We start from the raw sequence: 23,595 nt of genomic DNA, 5'->3' as shown, positions 1-23,595 counted from the left end.
TAAAAGGCTGGGTCTGTCTCAGTCAATTGATACAGTTGCCAATACAGAGATGTTTCTTTCTCAAGTATAGCTGGGCTGTTGTCAGGCTTCATCAAAATTCAACGAACAAAATCTTTTTTTATGAATTCTGACGTTTTTGCGGAGAATTGCTATTTGCCAGGCAAGCAAAAGGCTTTCATGAGACTTTTATAATTGAAATGTATTTTCAAGCACTGTTACTGAAGCAGGTATTGATGGTTTTGTTTTGTGGTGTGACAGTCTAATCGCACATGCATACCGTTTTATGAATTACATGCCTTTGCTGCCTCGTGGGGAGGAGGGGGGGTGTGCAGAGGGGGTGAGAAGCCAGGGGAGCAGTGCAGCATTTGTTCTACAACCTCCTCCTTCCATGGGGGAGAAGGCTTCCTCCTGAAGAGGGACCCTGAGGCCTTGTGCAGAGTCACCGGGTTTGTCTTATCTCTTGACCTGAAATCCCCAGAGGTTGGAGAGATGGTCTCAGATCCTGCAGTAGGGTCGTGAGGCTGCCCAACACAGAATCTTTTCCCAAAATCTTTGTTCCTCAGTATATTTCAGTCCTTGGTATATGAGAGTGTAGGGAAGAGCTCACAGATGACTAATGCACCTCAGACTGTGCTACATTTCTCTGACTGGCTATCACCCTTCTCGGCTCTTGTAATCTGCTTCTTGTGGACACTTCTGGCCACTTTTGAGCTTCTTAATGATCAACAAGTTGCTTGCTTACATTAGCTATCAGTGTCCTAGAGCACACCAAACCTCTGATATCGTTGGGACAAGTAGTTGATTGAACTTTGTCTACTGCTACAGAAAAGTGCCCCTGGAACTTCACTGTCTTATGTTTACAGCTCTGATTTATTTGCTGTCCAAAATAATTTTAAAGATAAGAATTGGGTAGTGTGCAGAAGCCCACTGCCCTAAGCAGTTCTCCACAGGCCTCAGGAGCCTTGTGCATGTGTTTTAATTGTCTCTGTCTTCACAGTTCAAGTGCTCAGGTTGCTGTGTTGCTGGTTTTAGTTGAATCATTATGAAGAATAGAGTTAAAGCATTTGAGCAAGGTGTATGAATTTGAGTACTCCAGTGGTCAGAAAAATAGAAAGGATAACCGAATGTTACCTGCTAGATGACAATTCTCTCATTTTATTCCTCGTGCAGAACATGCCAATTGTGGAAGTGGATGTGGCAGCTTTGTTCATCCTCTTATGCTCAGTCTCATGGCAACATTCCTTTCCCTGGCACAGAACTGTAACCTTTCCTCTGGAGGTCTAAACATCTGTGCAGTACCAGCAAAGAAAATCGCTCATTTTTGAGAGAGAGATTCCTCGCATACGGGTAGCAGCTCTAAACACAAAGATCCTTTTTAAATGCCTTCCTTACTCTTGGAAGTCTTCCTTACTGCAAATAATAGAAATCCAAGAAATATGCTATTTTATCATGAAGGAAGGTTCCCATTTGGGAAACACAAGCCAAGACTAAGTTTTGCTTATTTATGGGACCTGAGTTGTTAGACTGTTAGTGTCAAGTTAGCAGCATATTTACTCCATCTCTGAATCTTCACTTCCAGTTAACCAGTAGTCTTTATTAGATCCTTTTGCTATCTGCCCTTATGGTTGGTTGGTTTGGTTACTTGTTTATTTGTGTTATGTTTGTTTGTTTGTGGTTGGGTTGTGGTTTTTTTCCCTTTCTTCTTGTATATCTGTTCCTTAATCTTTGGGCACTCGACTGCCTCGTAGACTTACTCTGGTATGCAATTTATCAGCATACATTTTTCTATATTCCCTCTAATGATGTAGTGGTGTAATGCAGATGTTGGGAGGGAGAAAGACTGCATGAGATTCATCAGGAGGGATGTGTAGCCTATACATCACAGGAGGAGTCACCATGCCATCACTGATTTGGCTGCCTTGGAAGCTGTAGTGGGAAAGGGGCTCAGCATTGTGGCCATACTGGGGAGCAGTTAAAAGATTGGAGTAGGTCTGTATTTAGGTTTGGGGAAAAAATCCTGATGCAACCTCACTTCTTTAGCCTTTATTAAAGAGGATACATTGCCTTCCTCTGTCAACAGCAGACACAAGTACATGAAGTAGGTTTATGCATATAAGTCATCAGAGTCAAAAGAGGCAATGCACAACCTAATCAGATCCTGCTTTTGTTTATACACTTGTAAAAATGGAGTAACTCCACAGTTGTGTACACTGCAATTATCCTTAAGTGTATGTTGTAATTAGTGGTTACTCCTTACATATATAGACACATGATTTGTTGAAATTTATATGTAAACCATAAAATAATGTTCTTAAAAATAAACTACCCGGGCATGCAGTGATGTGGCAGGTATGATCAAACCATTTCAGTAATAATAAAAATGATTTTTTTAGAAATAGTTTCTTCCTTGTGACCAGCAGCAAATGACACATAGAAAAGCCCAATGGAAATTAGAGTAAGTAATAATTGTAAAGCATACATTGGTGATGAGAGCATAGCTGCAAAAATAGTATACTGTTGAAGAGCTAAAATTTGGAACCTTTTCCGTAGCATGCCTAAAGTTTATAGGACAGAAAATGAAATGCAATCTTTTAACCAAATTGGCTAACATATACTCTTAATAAAAAACATTAATGATAACAAGACATCTGAACATAAATATATTTTGTTCTGCTTTTAACCTGTCTGCTCATTTTACTTATCGTCTTCACTGTACACTAATAATCGAATACTGGAAATAAATCATACCCTTTATCTTGTACTTACTTTTCATCCCTATGACTTCTAATCAGCTGTCTTATCTGAATAATAGATCTCTCCATTACCCTCAAACCATCTACTTTACAGCATTTTTCAGCTTGTTGTTTAGTTCCAGAACATGAGATGCTGTCATCCATTTCAGTACCTTGCCTTTGAAATCAATAGGAGTTCAAAATGTTTATTTTAGTCTGTACTTTGGAGGACAGCCTAACTATTTCACACTAAATTGTAGTTCTAATCAGTGGACTTGGCCTAATAATCCCACCTCAGGTTAAGCCCTCCTGCGCGCTTAGCTCTTTCCGTGAGCCACAAGTAAACAGACTGACTGTTGTGCATAATGTAGGATATTTTTTCATAGGTTCACTCAGCATGTGTCCTAAAGAATTATAGGATTATCCTCCCTCATGTCTTTCTTAAAGCAGCATTAGGTATTCAGGGCAGTAATTTACTAAATACTGTATTACATGGTAGTGCTTTATTTTTCCAGATTGACATTTTTCAGAAGCTTTAAGTTGCCTCTAATTCAAGGCTAGATATGCATTACCACATGCCCATAAACATTTGGATGTACTGAAGTCACGCTTGGGTTTGAGATGTGTGCATTCAAATTTTTTATGCAGGTAAGACGTGTATCAGGCAGGATCTAAATGGCTACCTGCAGTTGTAAGTACCTAGTTTGTGCAGGGAGTTGGATAAGTGGGCACATAAAATATATGCATGGCTGAAAGCAAAGCAGTTGTAAGTATCTGTGAAGCCCCATTACTGAATTTGTGCCTGCGCAAGTGTAAAGAAATGGGTTGATCAGAACTTTTCTGAGCAACAATATTAAGCATGTTCGTTACAATGGCTTTCCCCTCCTCTAGAAAAGGTAGTGCCTTAAAAGTTGGGATTATCTGAGTCAAATTCTTGAAGACCATTAAACAATGAGTTCTGTGTCTGTATGCTACTCTGCATACTTCAGCCCCACATACACTATGATTATCTGGTGATGTGTCAAATTTAGGGCTCTGTTCCTGCAGGGAACTAGCTGCCTGCATACAATTCCACTAGTCAAATGCAAACTCAGAAGGAAAAATTGTCCCTTTTTTTCATTCTGATTTTGAACTTAATTAGTTTGACAAATTCTTGCAACTATTTGCAGAATCATGCTCTCGTCAAGAATCGGCCTAACCCCTATTACTTTTAATTAAGATTTTCTGATTATTTCTAAGGATTCAGTCATGCTTATTTGCATATGAGAAATTCAGATTGTTATAGGCACAGCTAACAAGGTTTAGATAAAAAACACACTCAGCCTATACCCAGAGAACAGCTTAATGAGAATACTTAGGAATCATTAATTAAGTAGAGGCTTTTCACCTTCAGGCTGATGGCTCAGATACAATGCTGTGTTCAGTAGCAGCACGCCACTTTGGTAAGTGAGTGCCCTTAGTGAGCGAGCTCTGCTCTTTGGAAGCTGGACTGGTGGCCCTGGATCCACATCTCTGGGACAGCCCCTGAAATACAAGTCAGGCTGGCTTATGTCAGTGTGACAGGAGACTGGACTCTGGGGTTTCATGAACATTTAAAAGGAGCAACTGGCAAAGTCACAACTCCAAATTATCTCCAAGCCAGTGAGACGCATCTGCTCATATATGCTCTGCAAGTCCTCATTCATCATCTGCTGCCCTTTGTTATGTACAAAGCCTGTTGTAGTGCAATTACGTTCATCCATGCACAGCATATCAGAAATGCAATGTCCTGTGCTGTTCAAGTGGTTGCTGAGTGTGACCAGCATAGTGATATCCCAGATCCCTTTTAAGCATGCTGCTCTCAAATACTGACAGGCTAATCCCATCTTGGCCACTGAACATGGCGTCTCCTCAACCCATTAAACTCAGTTCTCTCAGAAGCTCAATACACTAGTGCAGCCTCGGTGCTGGTGTGTGTATGTAGCCTGCATATACAATGTACGTACAATACAGAAGACCTGGTACATTACACTTATTCCTCATCTCTAGTAAGGTTTAGCTCTGACTTTCCACCCACTGGTCTAAGGGCACAAGTGGCACAAGAACCTGTGTTGTTGCTGTAGTCAACACACAACCAGATGTATTTTTTTTAGAATCCTCCCTCTATGGAAATGTAAGGGAAACATGTCAACACTGAAATGTGCTAGGAAGATAGAGCTGATGCTTGTGAGTATTAGATGCACAAGAAGGTAGATCACAAAAAACACCCTCACTTGGTGCTGCTTTCTACTTGCTTCAGCTCAGACCAGAACTATTAACAAAACCATTATGCACTCAGGGAAATATTTGCTGCCAACCATCATCAATCAAAATTATCTTCAAGATGTTTTTCTAGGTGAGACATTCTGATATCTCTCTTGAGTCCCACTAAAGGATGTTAAAATTTGGTTGTGTAGGGCACTCTTCTGGAGTTCGCAATGGAGTTAGAAAGATCTGAGGATATAGGAGTGTCCCTTTGTAACAGAGCAGCTCCTCTCACAGAAAGGGAAATGAAAGGCATGGGCAAACATCCTGAGCGCTTTGCAGTGTTATAAACCTATATCCCATTAATTCCTGAGTCTCTTTGATGAAGTGCACTGCCTGAGGTGCAAATTAGTGCCACTTTTGTGCATTGAACCTGTCCTCTTAAAAGAAGAAGTGCTCCAGAACCGCCTCCTCATTTCAAAAATACCACAGAATAGTTGTCAGTATTGACCTGAGCTAGATTAAACTAGCTACCTCGGAATATAAGGCTGTATATCCCATTAATAATTCCCTGAACTACCCAGTCTGCCACAATGTAATACTTCGAAAAGTAGGCAAACTAGTCACAATAAATCTTCAAAATCTTCTTTCAGTTTATTATGGAAACCTTACAAAACATACCCAGAGTGATCCCGTTGATCTCCGTTACTTGCATTATTAGCATCCATCCCTTTGTATTTTCTGGTTTATTAAATGTAAACATAAATGTAAGCCTTCTGTCCTTCTGTGCATGATTTGTGTGATGAAACAAAGCAGGATCATATCCTGTAAATACAGTTTTGCATAATCTGATAATTATTTGCATAATCTGGTTATTATAGGCTCAGATTTGTTTTAATAGGGTTATAATTGTTAAACATTCCCGATACTTTTTGTGTCTAAAATTGTTTCAGTGGAGGAAAAAATTTGTCAGTACTTCTTACTGAGCTCAAATTTGAGGCTGTGTATGCAGATGGTATTAGGAAGTTAATTTTCATTTTCACTTGGTGATGCCTGGCCGGTGGAAGAGTTCCCATTGATGTGGCACAAAGAACAAGGTACCTCTCTAGCAAGGCCACAGTTCTGCAGACTCCTCTTACACAGGAGCTTCTCTGCTTATTGAATAGCTTCATTAACTACAGTGTAACTGTTGTGTGTGAGAGCATCACATCGTTCATGTGTAAATAATGGATACGAGAGAGGCCAGTGTAATATCAGCCATTAAAGTATACTCCACTGTAGTATAGTCCATTAAAGAGAATTAGCGTTAGGATTTCACTCCCAGTATTTTTGAGAAGAGATGATTTTTCTCTCCTTCACTCACATCAGCAGGGGAAGAATGAGCGTAGGATGCTCCATCAAAGTCTCTTGCAGGCGGTGAGTTTTAAGACCCATTCTTCCAGGGCCCTTCAAGGGGCTTTCCCTGTTCAGGAAGCTGACAGGACAAACCAAGGTCTCACTTAGCTAATGGAGTTCTGTAGACAGATCCAACTGGATGTTTATCTTTTTTTTCAGTCATGACCAAATCTGTTGAAACAAAGGTTTGTCATAGAAAGTAAAATGCCAACAATTCACTTCTAGAAATTAAAATGCTCGCAGAATTCCATAATTTGGAATACTAACAGTGACTTTGAATACCTTTCAACAAAAGTATAAAAGCGTATTGTATATTCTAATGAAAATAAAAATAATTATAGACACAGCTAGCAGCTATGCTTAAAGTTGTCTTACATTTTGCATTAAAAAACCCAACTCTGTGTTCAGTAACTTTGAGATTTGCCAAAACATTTAACTATTTGGGTGAAATGTCTCCTGTTACACCTGTGGCCCTGACTGAATTTCTAGGGAAGAGCTGTCTGTCAAAACCACCACAGCCTGCTTTTGTCATAGACTCCCCTTGGTAACTTTGATTTCATTATTTAAACATAATCTTTCTGATATTTTAATTCTAAAGGGTTTTATCAGTGCTAAAAAGCAACGGATATTGAGGCAAAGTACTGCAGCAACTTCACTGAAATTTCAGCCCAGCCAGTTCTGAGGATGCATCTATGCACCTGCAGAATTCAGCTACAGGATTAGAGAAACAGGGAGAAAGTGCTTTAAATTTTTATTTCAGTGGCACTTCTGGAGAGCGTATTGTGCCAAAAATGCAAAATTCACCAATTAATCCGAATCCCAGCTGTTCAAGATTGAATTATTTTAAAAGAAAAAAAAACCCAAACAACCCCAAAACAGAAAACCAGTCTCTAAATCATTTCATGGCTTAATGGGACTCGGGTACAGGCACAGCAACAAAACTGTGGATGTAGGAAAACAAATAGATGAGGCTTAAAATCTGTAAACAAGGCTGAGGAGAGGAGGGCATAGCTGTATGGGGGTGCTCTGCTAAGTGACTCTTTTCTTCTACCTTTCTGTGCAAAGCTACTTTAATATCTGCAGCCTTTGCTTTTGCCCCCCTGTGACAGCAGCGAAGTCACTTGTTATCTGAAGTGTTCTGAAATCGTTTTAAGGCTCTCTGTGTTTTCTTTTTGTGCATTAACTGTGCCAGCACTCACAACACATAGGCGCACACACATATGGTTTATAAAGAGAGAAGTCTTGAACATTATTAGTCACTTAACCAAAAGCAGATGTTCATGGTCATTCTCTTCCTTTCCCTTTTAAAATTTATGAGTGAGCGCGGTGCTCAAGAAACCAGCAATATTATCAGTTGCTCAAGGTTGGCATAGCACAAATGGAAGCTTCCTGTCATGCTCAGCGCTCGAGGCCTCATGCAGATTGGTGTTCAAGCAAGCTTGCCTGATCTTTCCTTCCAGCTGCAGAACCAGAGCACACCACCCCTGGTCCTGTTGCCCGAACATGGAGGCAACATGTGACCTTCTTTTCTTAATCTCTTCCACCTACTGACAGCTCAGAGCTGGATGTCTAAAAGCCGACGGATGCAGTGAGCATCCCTACTGAGCTGTACCCCTGCAACTCAGTTCTTGCCTTGTGAGGCTCCAAAGTTGCTCTTAGTGGAGAGTGCCTGTCCCGATCCCTGCCCTGCATGAAGGAGAGCTTGCCTGTGAGGAGCAGGGGTAGTGTGTACCCACCCAGCTCTGAGCAGCACATGGCAGCCACTCTCCAGTCCACAGCTACCTGTCAGGGCATAGCTGGAGGTGTGAGACGTGGTGTAGGAGCACTGTAGCTGCATTAGCATGGTGCCTCTTTTCAAGGCTCATTAGCACGGTGCAGGCCTGGGCTGCTTTGGCTGAGCTGCTTTTAGTCCCCTAGTAGCCGTGGCTGACAGCTGCTCAGGAGTGTTTACACCACACTCCAATGCACCACGTAGCCCAGTCTAATAGGGGAGGTAGGTACTTCGCCTGCTGCCAAACAGAACAACTTTGTTTGCATATTCGGATACGCAAGGGCACACGCTCCAGCCTGGGGAAGTGTTGTGGGATCTGTAGTTCTTCAATGGCTTATCTTTGCTCAAAATTAAAAGCTGAGGATGTCTTTTAACTGGGACGGTAATGGCTTTGTGTTCATGCTGCTTTTCTTTAGATGCTGTTCAGCGTGCAACAGCCAGATGCTACCTGTAACCGCTGTGTATGGCACTGGGTTGATAGCTGTGATGAATCACAAAGGAAATGGGTTTTAATAATAAAATCCCAAACATCTTGACTTTGGATTACGTGGCTGTTCAGTTTTATAAGTAGAGGAAAGAAACAAAACACCTAGGCAGCCCAAGCCATTGAGATATGAACCTAAACAGAACTTACTCTGCCTGTGCTTTTCAGAATTCTGTTTTCTCCTCTGCCCTTCTTAATGCAGAAATATTTGCTTGAGGCAAAGCCACAGAAAGACTGTATTAGGAGAATTGCGTAATATCCCCTAAAAATAGGCAGCAAGAATCTAGGACTATAGAAATTCCTTTTACTCGGATAAATGAATGACTGAAACACAAAAACAAAACTGTTAGCAAGTTACTGTACTGCCATGAAAGGTAAGTCAGTCAGTTCAGTTGTCTTGGCTGAGTGTCATATTTTGTGCTGTGCTCACCAGGAGACTAATTGCTTGAAATAAATATTTGAAGATCTCTGTGTCTGGTCCTTGTAAGCTGTTTGATCAGTTTGGTGTTTCTGATAGGATCTGTTCTTTATAAAACCTTTGAGATTGCCGCTAGGCAGTTTCCGTGCCATATTGTCCCAGCCATATAAGTGCAGTGAGGGAATGGGGCTTAATTAAGTCCCATCCTTACTAATGTAAGGATCTGGGAATAGTCCTGCAATAATTCATACTGTACAATGTCATGTTTCCTTCTTTCCACGCTCGTTCCTGATCTTTTTGGGAGGATTACTCGCAGCCCCACTTCACACACCACCATCCCCCCCAGCCCAATAAAATTTTCTCATCATTTTAAGACTGAAGAGGTTGGAAGAGGAATGCTTTTCTTTATCTGTATCATGCTTTAACAACTTCTAGGACTGTTTCTTGGATTTCTAAATTGACGTCTGCTGCTAACTGTGTTTCAATCTACAACTATCAAGAGGCCCAAGTCTCTGCATTGGATGCCTGTTAGATCAGAGTTAATTGATCCAGCCCACCTGGCATTGTCCAGAAGACACTGAGTAGTGCTACCTCATTGGTGACCAAAGAACTGGAAAGCTGTCTATAGCAAAACAGGGCCTTACATGTGCTCCAAGTCTTCTTCCCAGAGGATTCCTATGGCGAGCCCTGTGGTGAATGAAGCCTTTTTTCTTTTCAGCATCCTTTACTCCTGAGGGGATACATGGAAACAATCTCAGGAGACCGACCACCCCCTTTTCCCCTCTCTAGACCAGAAAACAAACCTGCCTGCTTTGCAGTTGCCATCTGTCCTTTGTTTCTGATGCATAAGCACTCAAAACCCAGTAAGAATCTATTAATGTTGGTGGATATGGGGGCTTTTTAAATGCCATGTGTGTTCCCTTAAGAAAGCCTGAGCTTTGTAGATCTGTCACTGCACAGTGTTGCCCACTGAGCAGCTGTCTGCAAGTTTGGGATGGGTCCTGACTCATGATTCCTGAACATCTGAACTCGTAAATCAGAGGGCTGTGCCTAAAGGCAATCAGGGTGTCCTGCAGTGCTCAGGCCTGCCTGGGGTCCGCTGCTGTGCCCAGCTGGGGCAAAGATTTAGGAGCAAATACATAGACAAGATCCCCTATAGGAGAATGGTGACAAACTGTGGGTTTTGGGACAGGTACAGAGCTATGGGGGCCAGGAGTTTAGGTCTGGGATGTCATGGAATATGAAGGGATTGTCTAATTGAACTACACTACAGCCTGCAAAACTCTGTGTGGGTTTCCCCAGAGCTTATGTGGGCACTGGGGGATAATTGGTTTGCTTTATTTAATGTCTCCCAGCTGAAAAAACTTGGGATTTGATTCTTACTGCACCGGGTGTTATCTACATAGCTTTGGAGACTAGTGCCAGCAGTGTCTTGGTAATGCTTGTTTTCAAAAGATACTTTCTTTACTCTGTAAGTGGGATGACAGCATTATAGTGCTTTTATGCAGAATGACGACTGATAATTTCATGTCCAAAGCTTGTGTCTTGAGGGGAAAAAAAAACCCAAAACAAAACCCAGCAGAAAAAAAGCCTGACTTCTTATTTTATAGGATTGTGTGAAGCTGATCGTTTCTATAGCTTAAATAGCTTTGCACCCTGGCTGTACAGCCTGGGTTTCAAAATTACTCTGTGCTGAATTGGATCCTTATTTTCTGACCCACACTTCGCTTATCTTACCTGTTGAAAGTTATTTGTACTCTAGCGTGGAGTACTACTATTGTGCTAATAAGGAAATACTATTGACAGTTGTGATAGATGCACCCACTGCTTAGTGAGCACAGAAGAATTAAACTGATTGCATTTTTACAGTCTGTATATCTCTCTGCTTATTGTTTGTGTCCTGCTGTAAGAAAAACAGGTTAGTTGCATAGTAAATCTCTAATCAACACAAGAGAACAAAAAGAACGAGCACCCTCATTTGTTACAGCTACTTCAGAAGCGTGGTCATTTGAAGGATCTATTCTGGGAGATCTGTCTCTCTTCTTCAGAAAGGCTTGTTAATATGGGCATAACTAACCAGGCATCTCAGGAGAGGACAAAGGCACGCTCATTAAAATTAGCTGAAAAAAGCAACCTGCATAACAGATATCTGTCGTAATGATAGTTCTGCTGTCTCTCACTGCAATGTCAAAGAGATTTGTCCCGTAAAGCACCCAAGGCCCCAAGTGTGCAGCTAATGGAAAGGGACTGGCTTCTGACTTTGCTCACTCTATGCCTGTCTGCATTCAGGTCCAACATGTTCAGTTCCCTTTACACACTTCTCCTTCCCTGACCTCCCTCCAAGTTAAAGTCCACCTCTGTTTGGAGCTGTCCCCAGCCAGACTGTTTCCTTGCTGTGAATAAAGTAGATGTGCATGCTATAGTGGGTATATAAAAATATTGCTGGGTGACAAACCATAAGTAATGCGTGTACTGACTCCTGGTGAGATACTGCTGCAGTGTTTAATGCATTTATTAACCATGTAGTGCTGTGATTTGTAGAAGCTGGATGCACAATTGCAAGGTAGCATTTCTGGGAATAAACCCAGGGCTTTAGTGACTGCAGGGATGGAGGTAGAGAGACTGGGGGGATGGGAAGCAGGGAGTTACTGGGCTTGGGAGGATCTTATGATGATTATTAGAGGCAGGACAAGAGAAGACTAGGTTAAGGTGTGTCTGAGCAAGGACGTAAGACTGAACTCATTAAGGAGTCATTGGGATTAGAAGCATGGAGGTCCACAGAGCCCTGTGCCTGGAGGAGAAATAACTCTATAAGCAATATTCCTTTCTCCTTTCAGAAAACCAGTAGCTCCTCTGCTGGCTCTGATTCTCCTTTCTTCTAGTACAGAAATAAGTAATATTCTGCTCCTGAATATGAGAGTTTTGTTCTTTACTGGCCATGCAGTTGGTTTCTCTGCTGGCCCTTGACTTAGTCCAGCACTTTAGTTTGAATATTAAAATCTAAAGGTTGCAAACACCAAAACAAGACTTGTGTGACTAACATACAGGATACCGGAGAGCTCATCAGGAGGTGTATGAATATGATTATCTCTAAATATCATTTGTTGCTTGTGCTACCACAGTGATAAGATTATCTGAAAAAGCAGATGTTCATTTTTACAGAATAGAAAAGTTTAAGTGAGTGCAAGGTTGTTGGCAGTATGGGGGCAGCTTCGTCAGAGTAGCCCACATGACTGAATTCTAGTTCCCTGTGAAGCTGGGGTGAGTGTCAACCCGTCTTACATAACTTTATTTTACAGTCAGAGGCATGTCACAGCTGAATGTGTAAGTCATTAGCGAATGCTATTTTACCTTGGAAAAGAAAAGATCTCATACCTCTTTCCATATGTTTAGCCAGTTATTTTAAGCTGCTTTTCTTTCACTATTTTTTTTTAGTTATTATTTTTATCAGCCCAGCCCTGCTTGTGTTTTGTTTAATGACAAAATTCCCATTGGTCTTTTTGTCACTAGGTAAGAGCCTTATATTAAAATTAAAACCACCCAGAAGTTTGTGTACAGGTTTCTTAGCCATTTATGTGAGCTATTTTACTCCTGCAGAGCCAGATACTTCTAGCACCTTTGAAGGTACCTTTTTGCCTGTATGTTACACAGGTAGGAGACCCAAGATGGGGGTTGGCAATGAATCTTTGGCATCTTGTATAACAAACAGCTCTCGTTTCCCAAATTTGTTGATGGCATATATATTCCCTGTCAAAATTGTCAGCAGCTGTATGTGATGGACACACATTTCTGTTGTTTAATCACTTGGGATAATGGAAGATGTAAATATCCAAAGGCTGAGGATATCCTTCCTAATTCAGATACGTGCCTCCCAGCCTGGCTGGATTTCCACCAAGGCTATCAACACAACCTCCAAGCCCTGATTTGGTTACCTGTAGTAAGGTGTTTGCTCACTGGAGCACAAATGTAGCAGTTCTGCTGCATGCAGTGACCTTTCTGCCCAGGAGCAGGGCAGGAAAGATTTACCCCTCAGGTTGTAGGACATACACTTTCTATAGCTCTCTCCTCAACACGTAGGTGGTGGTGGTGGGGATGTTTCCATTACTTGAGATTTAGTGCTGCACCGTTGTATTACAGTAGTGCAGCCTATGCCAGCATTTCCATTACAACCCATTTTTACAGGTTTATAACTCAACAGTAAAAACATACTCTTCCAATTTGAAACTTGGCATATAATGTCGCATCTCATCCTCAAAATGATATTTTTTTCTTTCCCACTGCCTTCCCCCTCACCAAAAAAGGTTGCATTTTTTGCTGTATTTCTAAATGGAAGATTTTGTCTTTTCTGTTTTGATAAGAGAAAAGCCTGCCTGTTCATTAAAACTGCTTTTCAATTGTAAGAAAAGAGGACTTTATAATAGAGGATGCATGAGAGTAAGTGTTGTTGACGTTAAAATGACTACATTAAGTACTATATAGATACAGAGAAATATTACCTTCCAAATGAAAGCTAGGGAATATTGATCAAAATGATTGAAAAGTGCTTTTTTTTAAAGTTGATTTTGTTTCTTGCTGTTGATTTTAGCCTTAAAATTGTGTTCTCAAACGTAAATATGTTTTAGCTGCTGCACTCTATTGTTTATCAGGTGGAATGAAGCAAGGGAAGACTTTACTGCATATAGGCAAAATAACAATATTTTTCTCTTTTCTCATTTGAGAAACACGGTACAGAAGGAACATAAATTCTAACTTTGGTGTTTGAGAACAACTACCAAGAGTAGACTTGTTGTTCACACAGTGTTATGAATCCAGTGCAGGCGTAACAGCAAAGCACAATGTTTCCAATAGACAGATGCTTGTGTGAACTAGGAAACTTGGTACTGAATGGCAAACTAAAGAAATTCAGGGCTTGTACAGTACTCACAGTTTACCCTGTCTAGACCTGAAGCTCTGAACCCGAGGCTTCCTGTGAAGCCTCACATTCTAATTCAACGTAGCGTGGGAGTTTGGGATATAAGAAATCCATCTGCTGCTTCTTTGCCCGTCTCCTTGGAGCCATCCATTTAGGAGCTGAGACCTACCCAGTTGCTGTTAAAAGAACATTCCTAACCTCCAAGAATACCACCACCACTGCAAACAAGGCAGGAAGGCTTCATGGTGGTGCTTCCTGGAGCAAATTTACTTCCAGGCATTTTTTTTTTCCATTTAGTTAAATTTATGCTTACCATAACCACTTTATTGGTACTAATTAGAAGAAAGGCTATGTAAGAGACCGTTTTCGTGGAGGGTGTCTATTAATGCATTGAGCTTTTATTTTGTCGTAGATTTAAAACCTGCCAACATATATACAATAAGCATTCTTACTACAGTTAAACTGTCTTTCCCTTAAATCCCAGCTGTTTTTCAGATGTTTCTAATATATCTCTCTATAAATAAAAAAGCATAATGAAAAGCAGGGAATGTGCTTCCTAATGAGAAGATCAGTTCCCTCATTTGGATTCTGAAATCAGTAATTAGGTCAAAGACAATTTTATATCCACAGGCAGCACCAATGGCTCTCAGATACAAAATAAAATAGCCGTATGCAGAACTGAATTTTTTGAGGTTATGCAGACAGAACGCTCAGCACTTCCTCACATCAGCTTTAGTCCAGTTCATCTGTGCCAAAACCAGTGGGATTCTGCGGCATGAAATGAATGCAGCACAGTGAGACTCAGATCCTCATTTTTTTCAGGAAATAAATTGCACATCCAACAAAACTTCCAGGAAGTATCAGGTGTGCTCAGTGCAGTTAGTAGCTTTGGTGTGTACATCCAAGTGTTCTGTTTTAAGGCTTGATTGTACATTTAACACTGGTAGTTCCTAAAAAAACCCAAAGAGTGCTGTTTATATTTCTGGAATACACAAAGAAATAAATGATATTGAGAATCACTGAAGTACTTAAATCAACCATAGCACCATTTACTGAAAATATCTTCAACACTATGGGGATTGCTATTGCTATTATAGAAAAGCATAAAACTCCCAGCCCAGTCGTGTTCACTTGAGCAATGGAAATATTAAACACCTTATGATGCTAGACAGAGTGCATGCTATTGCTTTCATTTTCTATGATGCCCCCACCAGAAATGTATCTTACTTGAGTCAGCGTGGAAAGCACACAGTAACAGCAACAGATGGATGTTCATCATAAGTCATGGCTGAAGATTCATTTTTTAGGCTTTGATCATCTATAATATTCCTGCATTTGATAATATTCCAGGTATAATAATCAGCATTTGCAATGTAAGCAAGCAGCTCAATTTGACTTACAGGTATAGATGTTAAAAGACATGGAATGTTCTTTTCCTAACTTTCCAGAAGAGACTCCATGGCAGCCATGAAATACATTAAAATTATATTTGTATTTTCATAATAATACTTGAAGAAATCACAAGAATAATTAAGGATAAAATACTCCTGTGTTGTATATTTTCCTAAACCTGAGGAATATGGTAGGTGTTTTGTTAGTATGCAGTAGTATTATGGTTAATTATTAACTGTCATATTTAAGGTCTTCCCATGAACATTCAGCATCATTTTTAAGGGGGCATGGAATGTAATATGTTCTCTGTAGCTGATGGCACTCCTCACTGTAATTACTAAGTACCCTTTGATGACTGCTGGAAGTTTTGCTATAAAATTCAAATCAGAATGTCAGCGTTATTGGAAAACATGCAGTTACGTTTTGGAGAGTGTATTTGCTAATCGTGTGCAAATCACTGTCAGAATTATAGGAGCATGACAACCCATGTGAATGTATCTAATTGTTTTGTGCTGCTGTATGTATAAATTTTACAGGGAATAAATTTTGCATTTGTTCATAGGCACAGAAGAAGCGGAAATCCAATGAATCTGTAGATACAGAGCTCTGTCTTAATGAGGTAAGAGTTGGATTCCTCTATATTTCACAGCCCAGGTAGCTTCCTGTAATGTAAAATGTTCAAAGTCTGTCAAGATTACAGAGGGCTTACCTCACACTGAAGTCTTGTCAGTATTGTTATGTTTGGGCACCGTTAATGTATTAAAAATGACCTAACTCAGAAACCCAGAGCTGGGCTGAAAAGTGGCCTCCACTCCCTTTGTATTTTAATAGCTGTGTAGTACATGTTTAGGCAAATCCCATGGTAATTACTGTTGCACCTAGCAAGTAAATTAGTTAATAATCTGCAGGAACACAAGATGGCGTGGCTTTTAGCAAATGCACAGGAACATACTGGACATGTGTTTCCAGTCTGTTAGTCCACAGCCTTTGCACTGAGCCTCTCGGGAAGCTTAATAACTAACGATGTACATAAATTCATTTTTATGATGTGGAAGCACATAGCCTACACTGTACTTCCATAAGCCACTGCATGGAGGTGACCATATCTCCTTCACCAGTCCAAATTTGCACAGTTCTTCTTAACACTGCCAAATCTGTAGCCCATTCCTAATTCTTTAGATTCGATTAAGGATTTCCTGTGGATACCAGACTGAAGCCTAATAAGATGTGAGGGAGCAACGCAGTAACATTAACAGATCTGATGACATCTTGTGCTGGCTAAAAGACCTTTCACAAGAAGGCCCTAATAACTCTATCTTACCATAAGAACTTCTGCTCTATCTTTTCCATATGCTGCAACAGTTTCCAAAAAGCAGATGCCCAGGGCTGAGTATGAGAAAACATATTGTGATAATTCCACCAGTGACTCTACTACCTCCAACAGTTTGCATCTCAGGGCTTTTCAGTTACCCAGCCCTTGCAGGTCACAGCAAAGCAAGGGAATGGCATGGCATGAACATTTGTCCATGAATGCCTCCCTGGCTCTCTCCACAGTCATTCCTGTGGAAACTTACACACTTTTCATTCTTTTTATATGCTCTTAAGGGTACTTCTAGCTTGTACCTTGGCCCCTTGCCTCTCCAGGATGGGAAGCTTTTTCCTTCTCAGGTTCTGAGCAACTTTAGTTGGAGTTTGTTGGACTTAACGATCTTAGAGGTCCCTTCTAAATTGTTCTGATTCTGCAATTATACCTGTTTGGGTTTGGCTTGTTGGGGTTTTTTTTGTTTGTTTTTTTAATGAGGATGACAAGCAATGAGAAGTATTCTTGGTGTACTTCCTCCTTAAATAGCTCAGTGTAATCTTCCAATCTGTACTCACATAGGCATACTGTTTAATTATTGGTAGCAAAGAAGACAAGGAATGTAAATAACACAGCAATTAAGAGAAAAAAGACGAGATAGATGACTTTTTCAAAAGCTAGAAACCTCCCTCTTTTCTGATCCCATGGATTAGATTTTATCTGTTATTTTCCAGAAGTAACTCCTTATCAAAGTTGTTCTATTGACTATGCAGAAGCTGCTGATTCTCTGCAGGTCCTGAATCAGCATTTTAAAATGAACTGGCTTGATAACTACAGATTGCAAAAAAAGTTGTGTATTTAACAATGGAACCACTCCTAAAGCAGGGCTTTCTTAACACTGTCTGTTTTTTTAATCAAGCTGTACTGGTGTTTTTATCCTTTAAACCAACTTTCAATGCTGTCGTTTTACCATCTGGTTCTATGCCTGTTGTATTTTTCAATCTGTGACAGTGATCTATGGGCAGAAGTGGAGGGTGGGACCCCAAACAATCAAGAAATTAATTTAATGATGTACATTTAACTATTTTGCAATGAAAATGTGTAACGGTGACCAAGGACAGTGTTGTGTCTTGCAGAATGCTATTGGGAAAGACAACACAGCAGGAGTCTCCACCAGTCACATATCGTCAGAGAATTCCCTCGCTCTTCCTAGAAGCTCCTACCTAAGCACACCGCTCACTCTGATGACACTTGCACTCTCACTCTGTTTGTTCCTAAGCTCATCAGTCGTCTTGTAGCTGCATTACAAAAGGACGTGTAAAAAAAAAAATAAATCTGTTTCCTGTCCTCTGTTGTTTATCGGGAATTCCAGGTCTGGGAGCTAAGCTGAGGCACTCCTGCTAGAACAGTTTCAGTCAGCTGGGATTTTTTTTTGTTTTGGTTTGGTTTTTTTTCCCTCTCTAAAAAAGCTTCTTGTGATATTTAGAGGCTTTGTGAAATACTTGGTGCAGTGCTACATTCCAAACCCAAAAGGCTTTTGGGCATGCGGTGTTTTAAAGAGACAGTGTGTAAATTTGCCTGTGAAGCGACCTGGTTGGATTATTTTAATAATTATTATTATTTTAATTCTGGCTTTTACCTGAAAAAAAGGAGGATGGCAGTTTTCTTAAGATCCTATTAATCTCATTGGATGGTTTTGGTTTTCAAATTAGTTGGAACTTCAGACTATCAAGGATGCCAGGCTTTTGTCTAACGGTGAATGTTCTCCCAGAGAGTGGACTTTATGAAGCTTCTTCATTTGACAAATTGCTACTGATGTTAACCTCTTTCAGTGTATTAGCATTTTCCTCTTTCAATGTTTACGTACTGTAAGTGACTCTGCGTTCCCTGCTGAGAAGCCGTTATAATTCGCATACAGGTATAATGTACGTCTTTCAGTTAAATTCTCATAAAAATAGTGCGGCATAGAACTTTCTAACAGAACATTTATCTTTTATTATAATCATCTAGCCTTAACGAGGGTGAGGATTCTTTAATATAACAGGCAGCAGCCATTGTGGAAGCTCCATAAAGATACATTTCTTTTAAATTCGAGGATAAGCAGTAGAAAGAAATTTTGCTACAGGGTTTCAGCTGTACAGTCTATGGTTTTCTATGCTTCCATTGTGATAATATAGTCCAGTTATTATACACTTTAATAAAAAAATGACATACAATTTATTTGCTCTACTAAATCAGCATTATCTGTTTATATGTAGCTGATAATAGCTCAAAAGTTAAAGCAACTTCATGCTTTACTTCTCTTTTCACAACAGTGCAGACGGAAAACAGGTAGCAGGATATCGTTTAAACTCCCCAAATCAACACAGAAGGATGGTTGATCCAATTGCAAGGCAGCGTCATGCACACTCACCCATGCAACAGCCTTTTCTCACCCTGGTAGCTCCTGCTGCAGACCTTGGCACTGCTGACATGATGAACTGTTTGCAAGACCAATTCCATAAATTGTTTTAATGGTTTGGATGGCAATATTGCCAGTATACATGATTTTATGGCTTTGGTTTTCATTCAGTGACATTGACAGCCTGTGCTGGCTCATGATGATTTTCTACAGTATCTAGAAGGACTTCTTTAAAGCTCTAAATGTCATCAAATAGGCAGCATTTCTCCTAAGGGCTGTCTTTATACCTTACTGTGATGGCTTGTTGACTGTTACAAGCAGTTATGTCTAAATGATCAACAGTAATCAGGTTTTGTTTCTATTGAAAGTAGAAGATAACTTTGCCAAGCAAGGAGTTCATCATGTTGAATTTCCCGATTTACATTGAGACTTGCAGAGTTATGCCCCAGCCTGCTCTGAAATGTCCAGATCAGTTATTTGCAGTACAACTATAAAGGACAAATTACAGTTTTATAAACTGTGACGAACTTTGGGAGTGTGCAAAATACACAGTTTCCTAACAGATTATTAAACCTAGTGACAGGTTCATTTTTTGAGCTTTTTCTTAGCTAATAATAAACACTTCCATAAATTCTGAATAAATTCACTTATGTAGTCTTGATTGTGGTCACATAATATAGGTTTCAAAGCACTGTGTATGTGATAGAATTCTGGGATACTCTGTGCCATTGAACATAACAAATTAGACAATATTACTCTTTAATTCTGTGCTGATAAGAAACTGAAAATTACTTTCAAAGGCATCAGAGCTGCTTTCAGAGAAGAAATATATAGCACATCATTACCAGCAAAGCCCATGTGGTTCCTGTTGCTCTTCTTGTAGAAGCTAATCGAATTATTGAAAACTAGTGACAACAGAAAAAAGATTACGAGATTCATGATTTAAAAAATAAATCAAATTCTTTTATGTCAAAAGGATTTGATAGTATAACCTATTGAAATGCTAATAAACGTAGCATTCTAATTCCAAATTCTGACATTATCCAATTAAAAATATTTTCAAAACAAATTCATAAACATTACCATTATTAAATTCATCTTTGATCCACAAAGCTTTCTTTAAAATAGCATTCGTATTCAGCACATTAATCATTTTAAGCAGTTTGAGGAATTTTAATAACCTCCCAGTATAGTACATACTTTTTGAAGGTTTTTTTTTACATTTGGTTTGATTACTATATCTCTGTTACATTTAATACCAATTATTAAAACTTTGACACTATGTGATACAGAATAAAAGCTGTTGATCATTTATACTGTAAACAACAACCTAATTAGGTTCTGATTACAAAAGAAGTTGCTAGTTATCTGATTCAATGAAAGTTACCTTTGGAAATAAAATCATATATGTAGTAGAGGAAGAAATGGTGTTTGATCCAGCTAACCATGTTTACCACAAACAAAACCAAGCACTCAAGCTTTTTTCCGGTGTAAATTAAAAGCATACTGAATTCATAATTACAAAAAATTAATTGCTTATTAAACAGGCAAGAGGAGAAAACACCCTTAAGAGTCTGATACTTCATGAGGCTTTTCCAGGCATCACCATGCAAATACTGGAGGATTTTAGAAGCTGGATGTGGTGTGGATGATGTCAGTTTAGCGTGGTGACCTTGTCCAGTGCAGTCATTTGCTACAGTATTGAAGTACAGTAATTGTTCAATTTTTTTTTTCCCCTTCCAGTCACTAAAATGTCATGTGTTGAGTGCTCAATGAACAATTTCAGGCTGTGCTTTATATATATTCCTTTAATACATTAATTTTATCAATATAATACAGGAACTCTCAAATACAGGATGTACATACGGATGATCTACTGTTTAAGCTCTAAATTTAACCAATTCAGCGGTGTGTGAATTAAATTATGGGCTACCATAAACATATGCAAATTCTCATTTAACATAATGGAACGGATGTTGCCATTATTTTTATTAGGAGTGTGTATACTCTGCCATGTTAACTAACCTGACTACTAGTGTGTTTATATTTATTCTTGAAAGTAGCACAGAGAAAGATAAAATTCAGACTGAACTGAAATACATGGCTGAGGGTTTGCACTATTTAATGTAGATACTGCTTCCACAAGCTAGTCCAATGAAAGAGGCACTGAAGATGAACCTTTCAGATATTAGTAAAAATAATACCAGTCGAGGCTTTCCCTGGCCCCAGTGACATCCACCAATGGGCAGCAGTCAGGCAAAAGTGGCTGTGCAGGGATTTGGTCATCCCTCGTTTCATTGACTCCACTCACTTCGATCCCAGCTGCAAGAGAATGGGGAAGGAGGTACTGAGCAATAAGCAGGAGCCGTCCATCTGTCTCCACTGGGGCACTGGGCACTTCCCATTGAACACCTTCATTCACAGGAAGAATTAGGAGGAACTGCAATTCTTCATCATTTCAAAGCTTTGTATAGACAGACCCTGTCTGGAGACCTATTCCCAGCCTTTTCATGAAATGAAAAGGGTTGAAAGACCCAACCCTTTGAAGGTTGCTCACAATTTGAGCGATGTTGCAATTAGAATCAGTAGACTAAACCCATGAAAACAGAGTAAAACCACTAAAGTATAAACCTTTTCTGAACCTGTGCAGTTAGGCTGCAGATGAATGAAACGGAGGAATCACCTTGAAATATCAATCTAATTTTTGTTTGGGACTGTTGGCTTAATCACAATGATATTTCCACAGAGGAGAGACGGTGAGATACCAGTCAAGGAAAAGAGAAAAACTCCCTGATAGGTCATAATTTTGTCTATGTCAAGTGATGGGAGTATCTCATACATAGCTTGAAATAAGAGAGCTGGATTCTGATAGGAACAGCAGCTCCTTCAGAGCAAGCAGTAAAAGCTGGAAGAATGGGCAGTTATTTGTACAGGAATTATAACTTGCTACTATAAAATGTAATTGTCTTCAACACCAAGGTGGATCTACCTCACTGACAAATATATGTTCTATATATTGAACCTGTTCTGGGCTAAGGAGGCCCACGAGGCTTTGTTATTCCCATAAGGTTAGTCACATTCTACCTGATGTCCCTGACATCAAATAGAAACCTATTTGCTTCTGATGAACTTGGCAGAGAAATTAATCCAGTGATTTGTTAAATATTTCAATATTTGCTTTTTCTTACCAGCTCAGTTCTTTCTATGACATTTCAATTATTGGCTACTTCAGCTTCTCCTTTAACTTCGGAAGGTCATTTACTCTATAGAGTAATCCACTTTATAGATTTGCCTCAGAGTTGGTTTTTTGTTTGGGTTTTTTTCTTTTTTAATTACAGCCTTCATTTCTGAGAAAAAAAAAATGTGATCAAGAATATGTTTTACTGAACAGGCAACACCTTTACAGAGGGAGGAAATTGCAAATTCCTATTTTATCTGCTTAGCACTGGTTTAACTAAAACCAGCTAAAAATTGACGTTGCTATTTCCCAGATGGAATTTAAAATATAGTTTGGTACTGAATAAGGATTACAGTTTTTTAAGCTCTCATAATCTTTTGGAAATATTTAAATAATTCTAATGTATTTTCCAGTTGCAATTTCAGTCAAATAGATAAAGTCTCACTGAGTAATATTTTTTTTAACAGTCAGACGTTTTACTGGGAATTTTTTTTTTTTTTAAGGTAAAATCAGGGAGGGTGGTGAATTCCCCTTTTTAAGTCAATATTATCTTGACTTTCATACACCTTTGTTTCATGTTCTTTTCTTCTGAATATGTTTGTCTTCAAGGGATGGTTATGCTTAGTAGATGCACATTAGATATGGTCACCTCAATAATCAGAAGCCAATTCCTGCAACTCCCACTTAGATGCTTCATCTCTTTTATCATTCATAAAAGTCAGAGCTACAAATTCAAGATGTAGCCTAAAGATTGTCTAAAGGTTAAAAGACCACAGAGCCAACCAATTTCTCAGTAGCATTTCTTATCAATATAGATTGTGGTACTCTAAATTGGTACTACTACTAAAGTTGTCTGCACACATTTAACCAGAGCAGCTGCAGCTTTTTTTGGTTTACCTTTGCCAAGTGCTGATTGCTGAACTTTGCCATGCATTCACTACATCTAATTGCTACCTAGATTACAGCAGCAGCCAAGCCTGGTCCCACTTGAGCAAGGGTTCTCTTAGCCCATTTCCTCCTCCTTTTGGCAATTCCAACACACTTTAGTTCCTTTGCACTGCATTTTAATCTGTCAAAAGGTGAATTGCCTACAATCCATGAGAAAATGAGTCATAGACTTAAGGGCAATTTTCTTCTAATTCCTCCTGCCTAAATACCACAATAGTTTACCTCTTTGCTTATGGACTTCTATCCCCCAAATCATCGAATACCCCCTGCAAAGCACCTTCAGTCCATATGAACTGAGCAGGAGTTTTGGGGAATTAGCTTCCAGTAACTGAGGTTATGTTTTTTCAGGCTTCTAATTCTTTTCAGCCACTCATTCTATGAATTGATGTTATGGATAAACAATATTAACTACAGATGGTGTCATGCCATTACACTGCTCCC

The 23,595-nt window shown here is 39.5% G+C and overlaps 1 protein-coding gene across 1 annotated transcript in view; it reads left to right on the top strand.

The window, feature by feature from the left end:
- Nucleotides 1–17,925, top strand: part of GFRA1 (GDNF family receptor alpha 1) — a gene marked incomplete at both ends in the record, with an annotated part of 141,441 nt that extends 123,516 nt beyond the window's left edge. Inside the window, 2 exons of the mRNA XM_084265106.1 lie at nucleotides 15,890–15,946; nucleotides 17,764–17,925. Of these exons, the coding sequence (XP_084121232.1) occupies nucleotides 15,890–15,946; nucleotides 17,764–17,925 (219 nt within the window). The remainder of the gene's footprint in view (nucleotides 1–15,889; nucleotides 15,947–17,763) is intronic.
- Between the last annotated feature and the right edge of the window lie 5,670 nt (nucleotides 17,926–23,595).

This window comes from Gallinula chloropus (assembly GCF_964237585.1).
Source record: "Gallinula chloropus genome assembly, chromosome: 5".
In the NCBI taxonomy this organism is placed as follows: domain Eukaryota; kingdom Metazoa; phylum Chordata; class Aves; order Gruiformes; family Rallidae; genus Gallinula; species Gallinula chloropus.
This window is presented reverse-complemented; position numbering and strand designations above follow the sequence as displayed.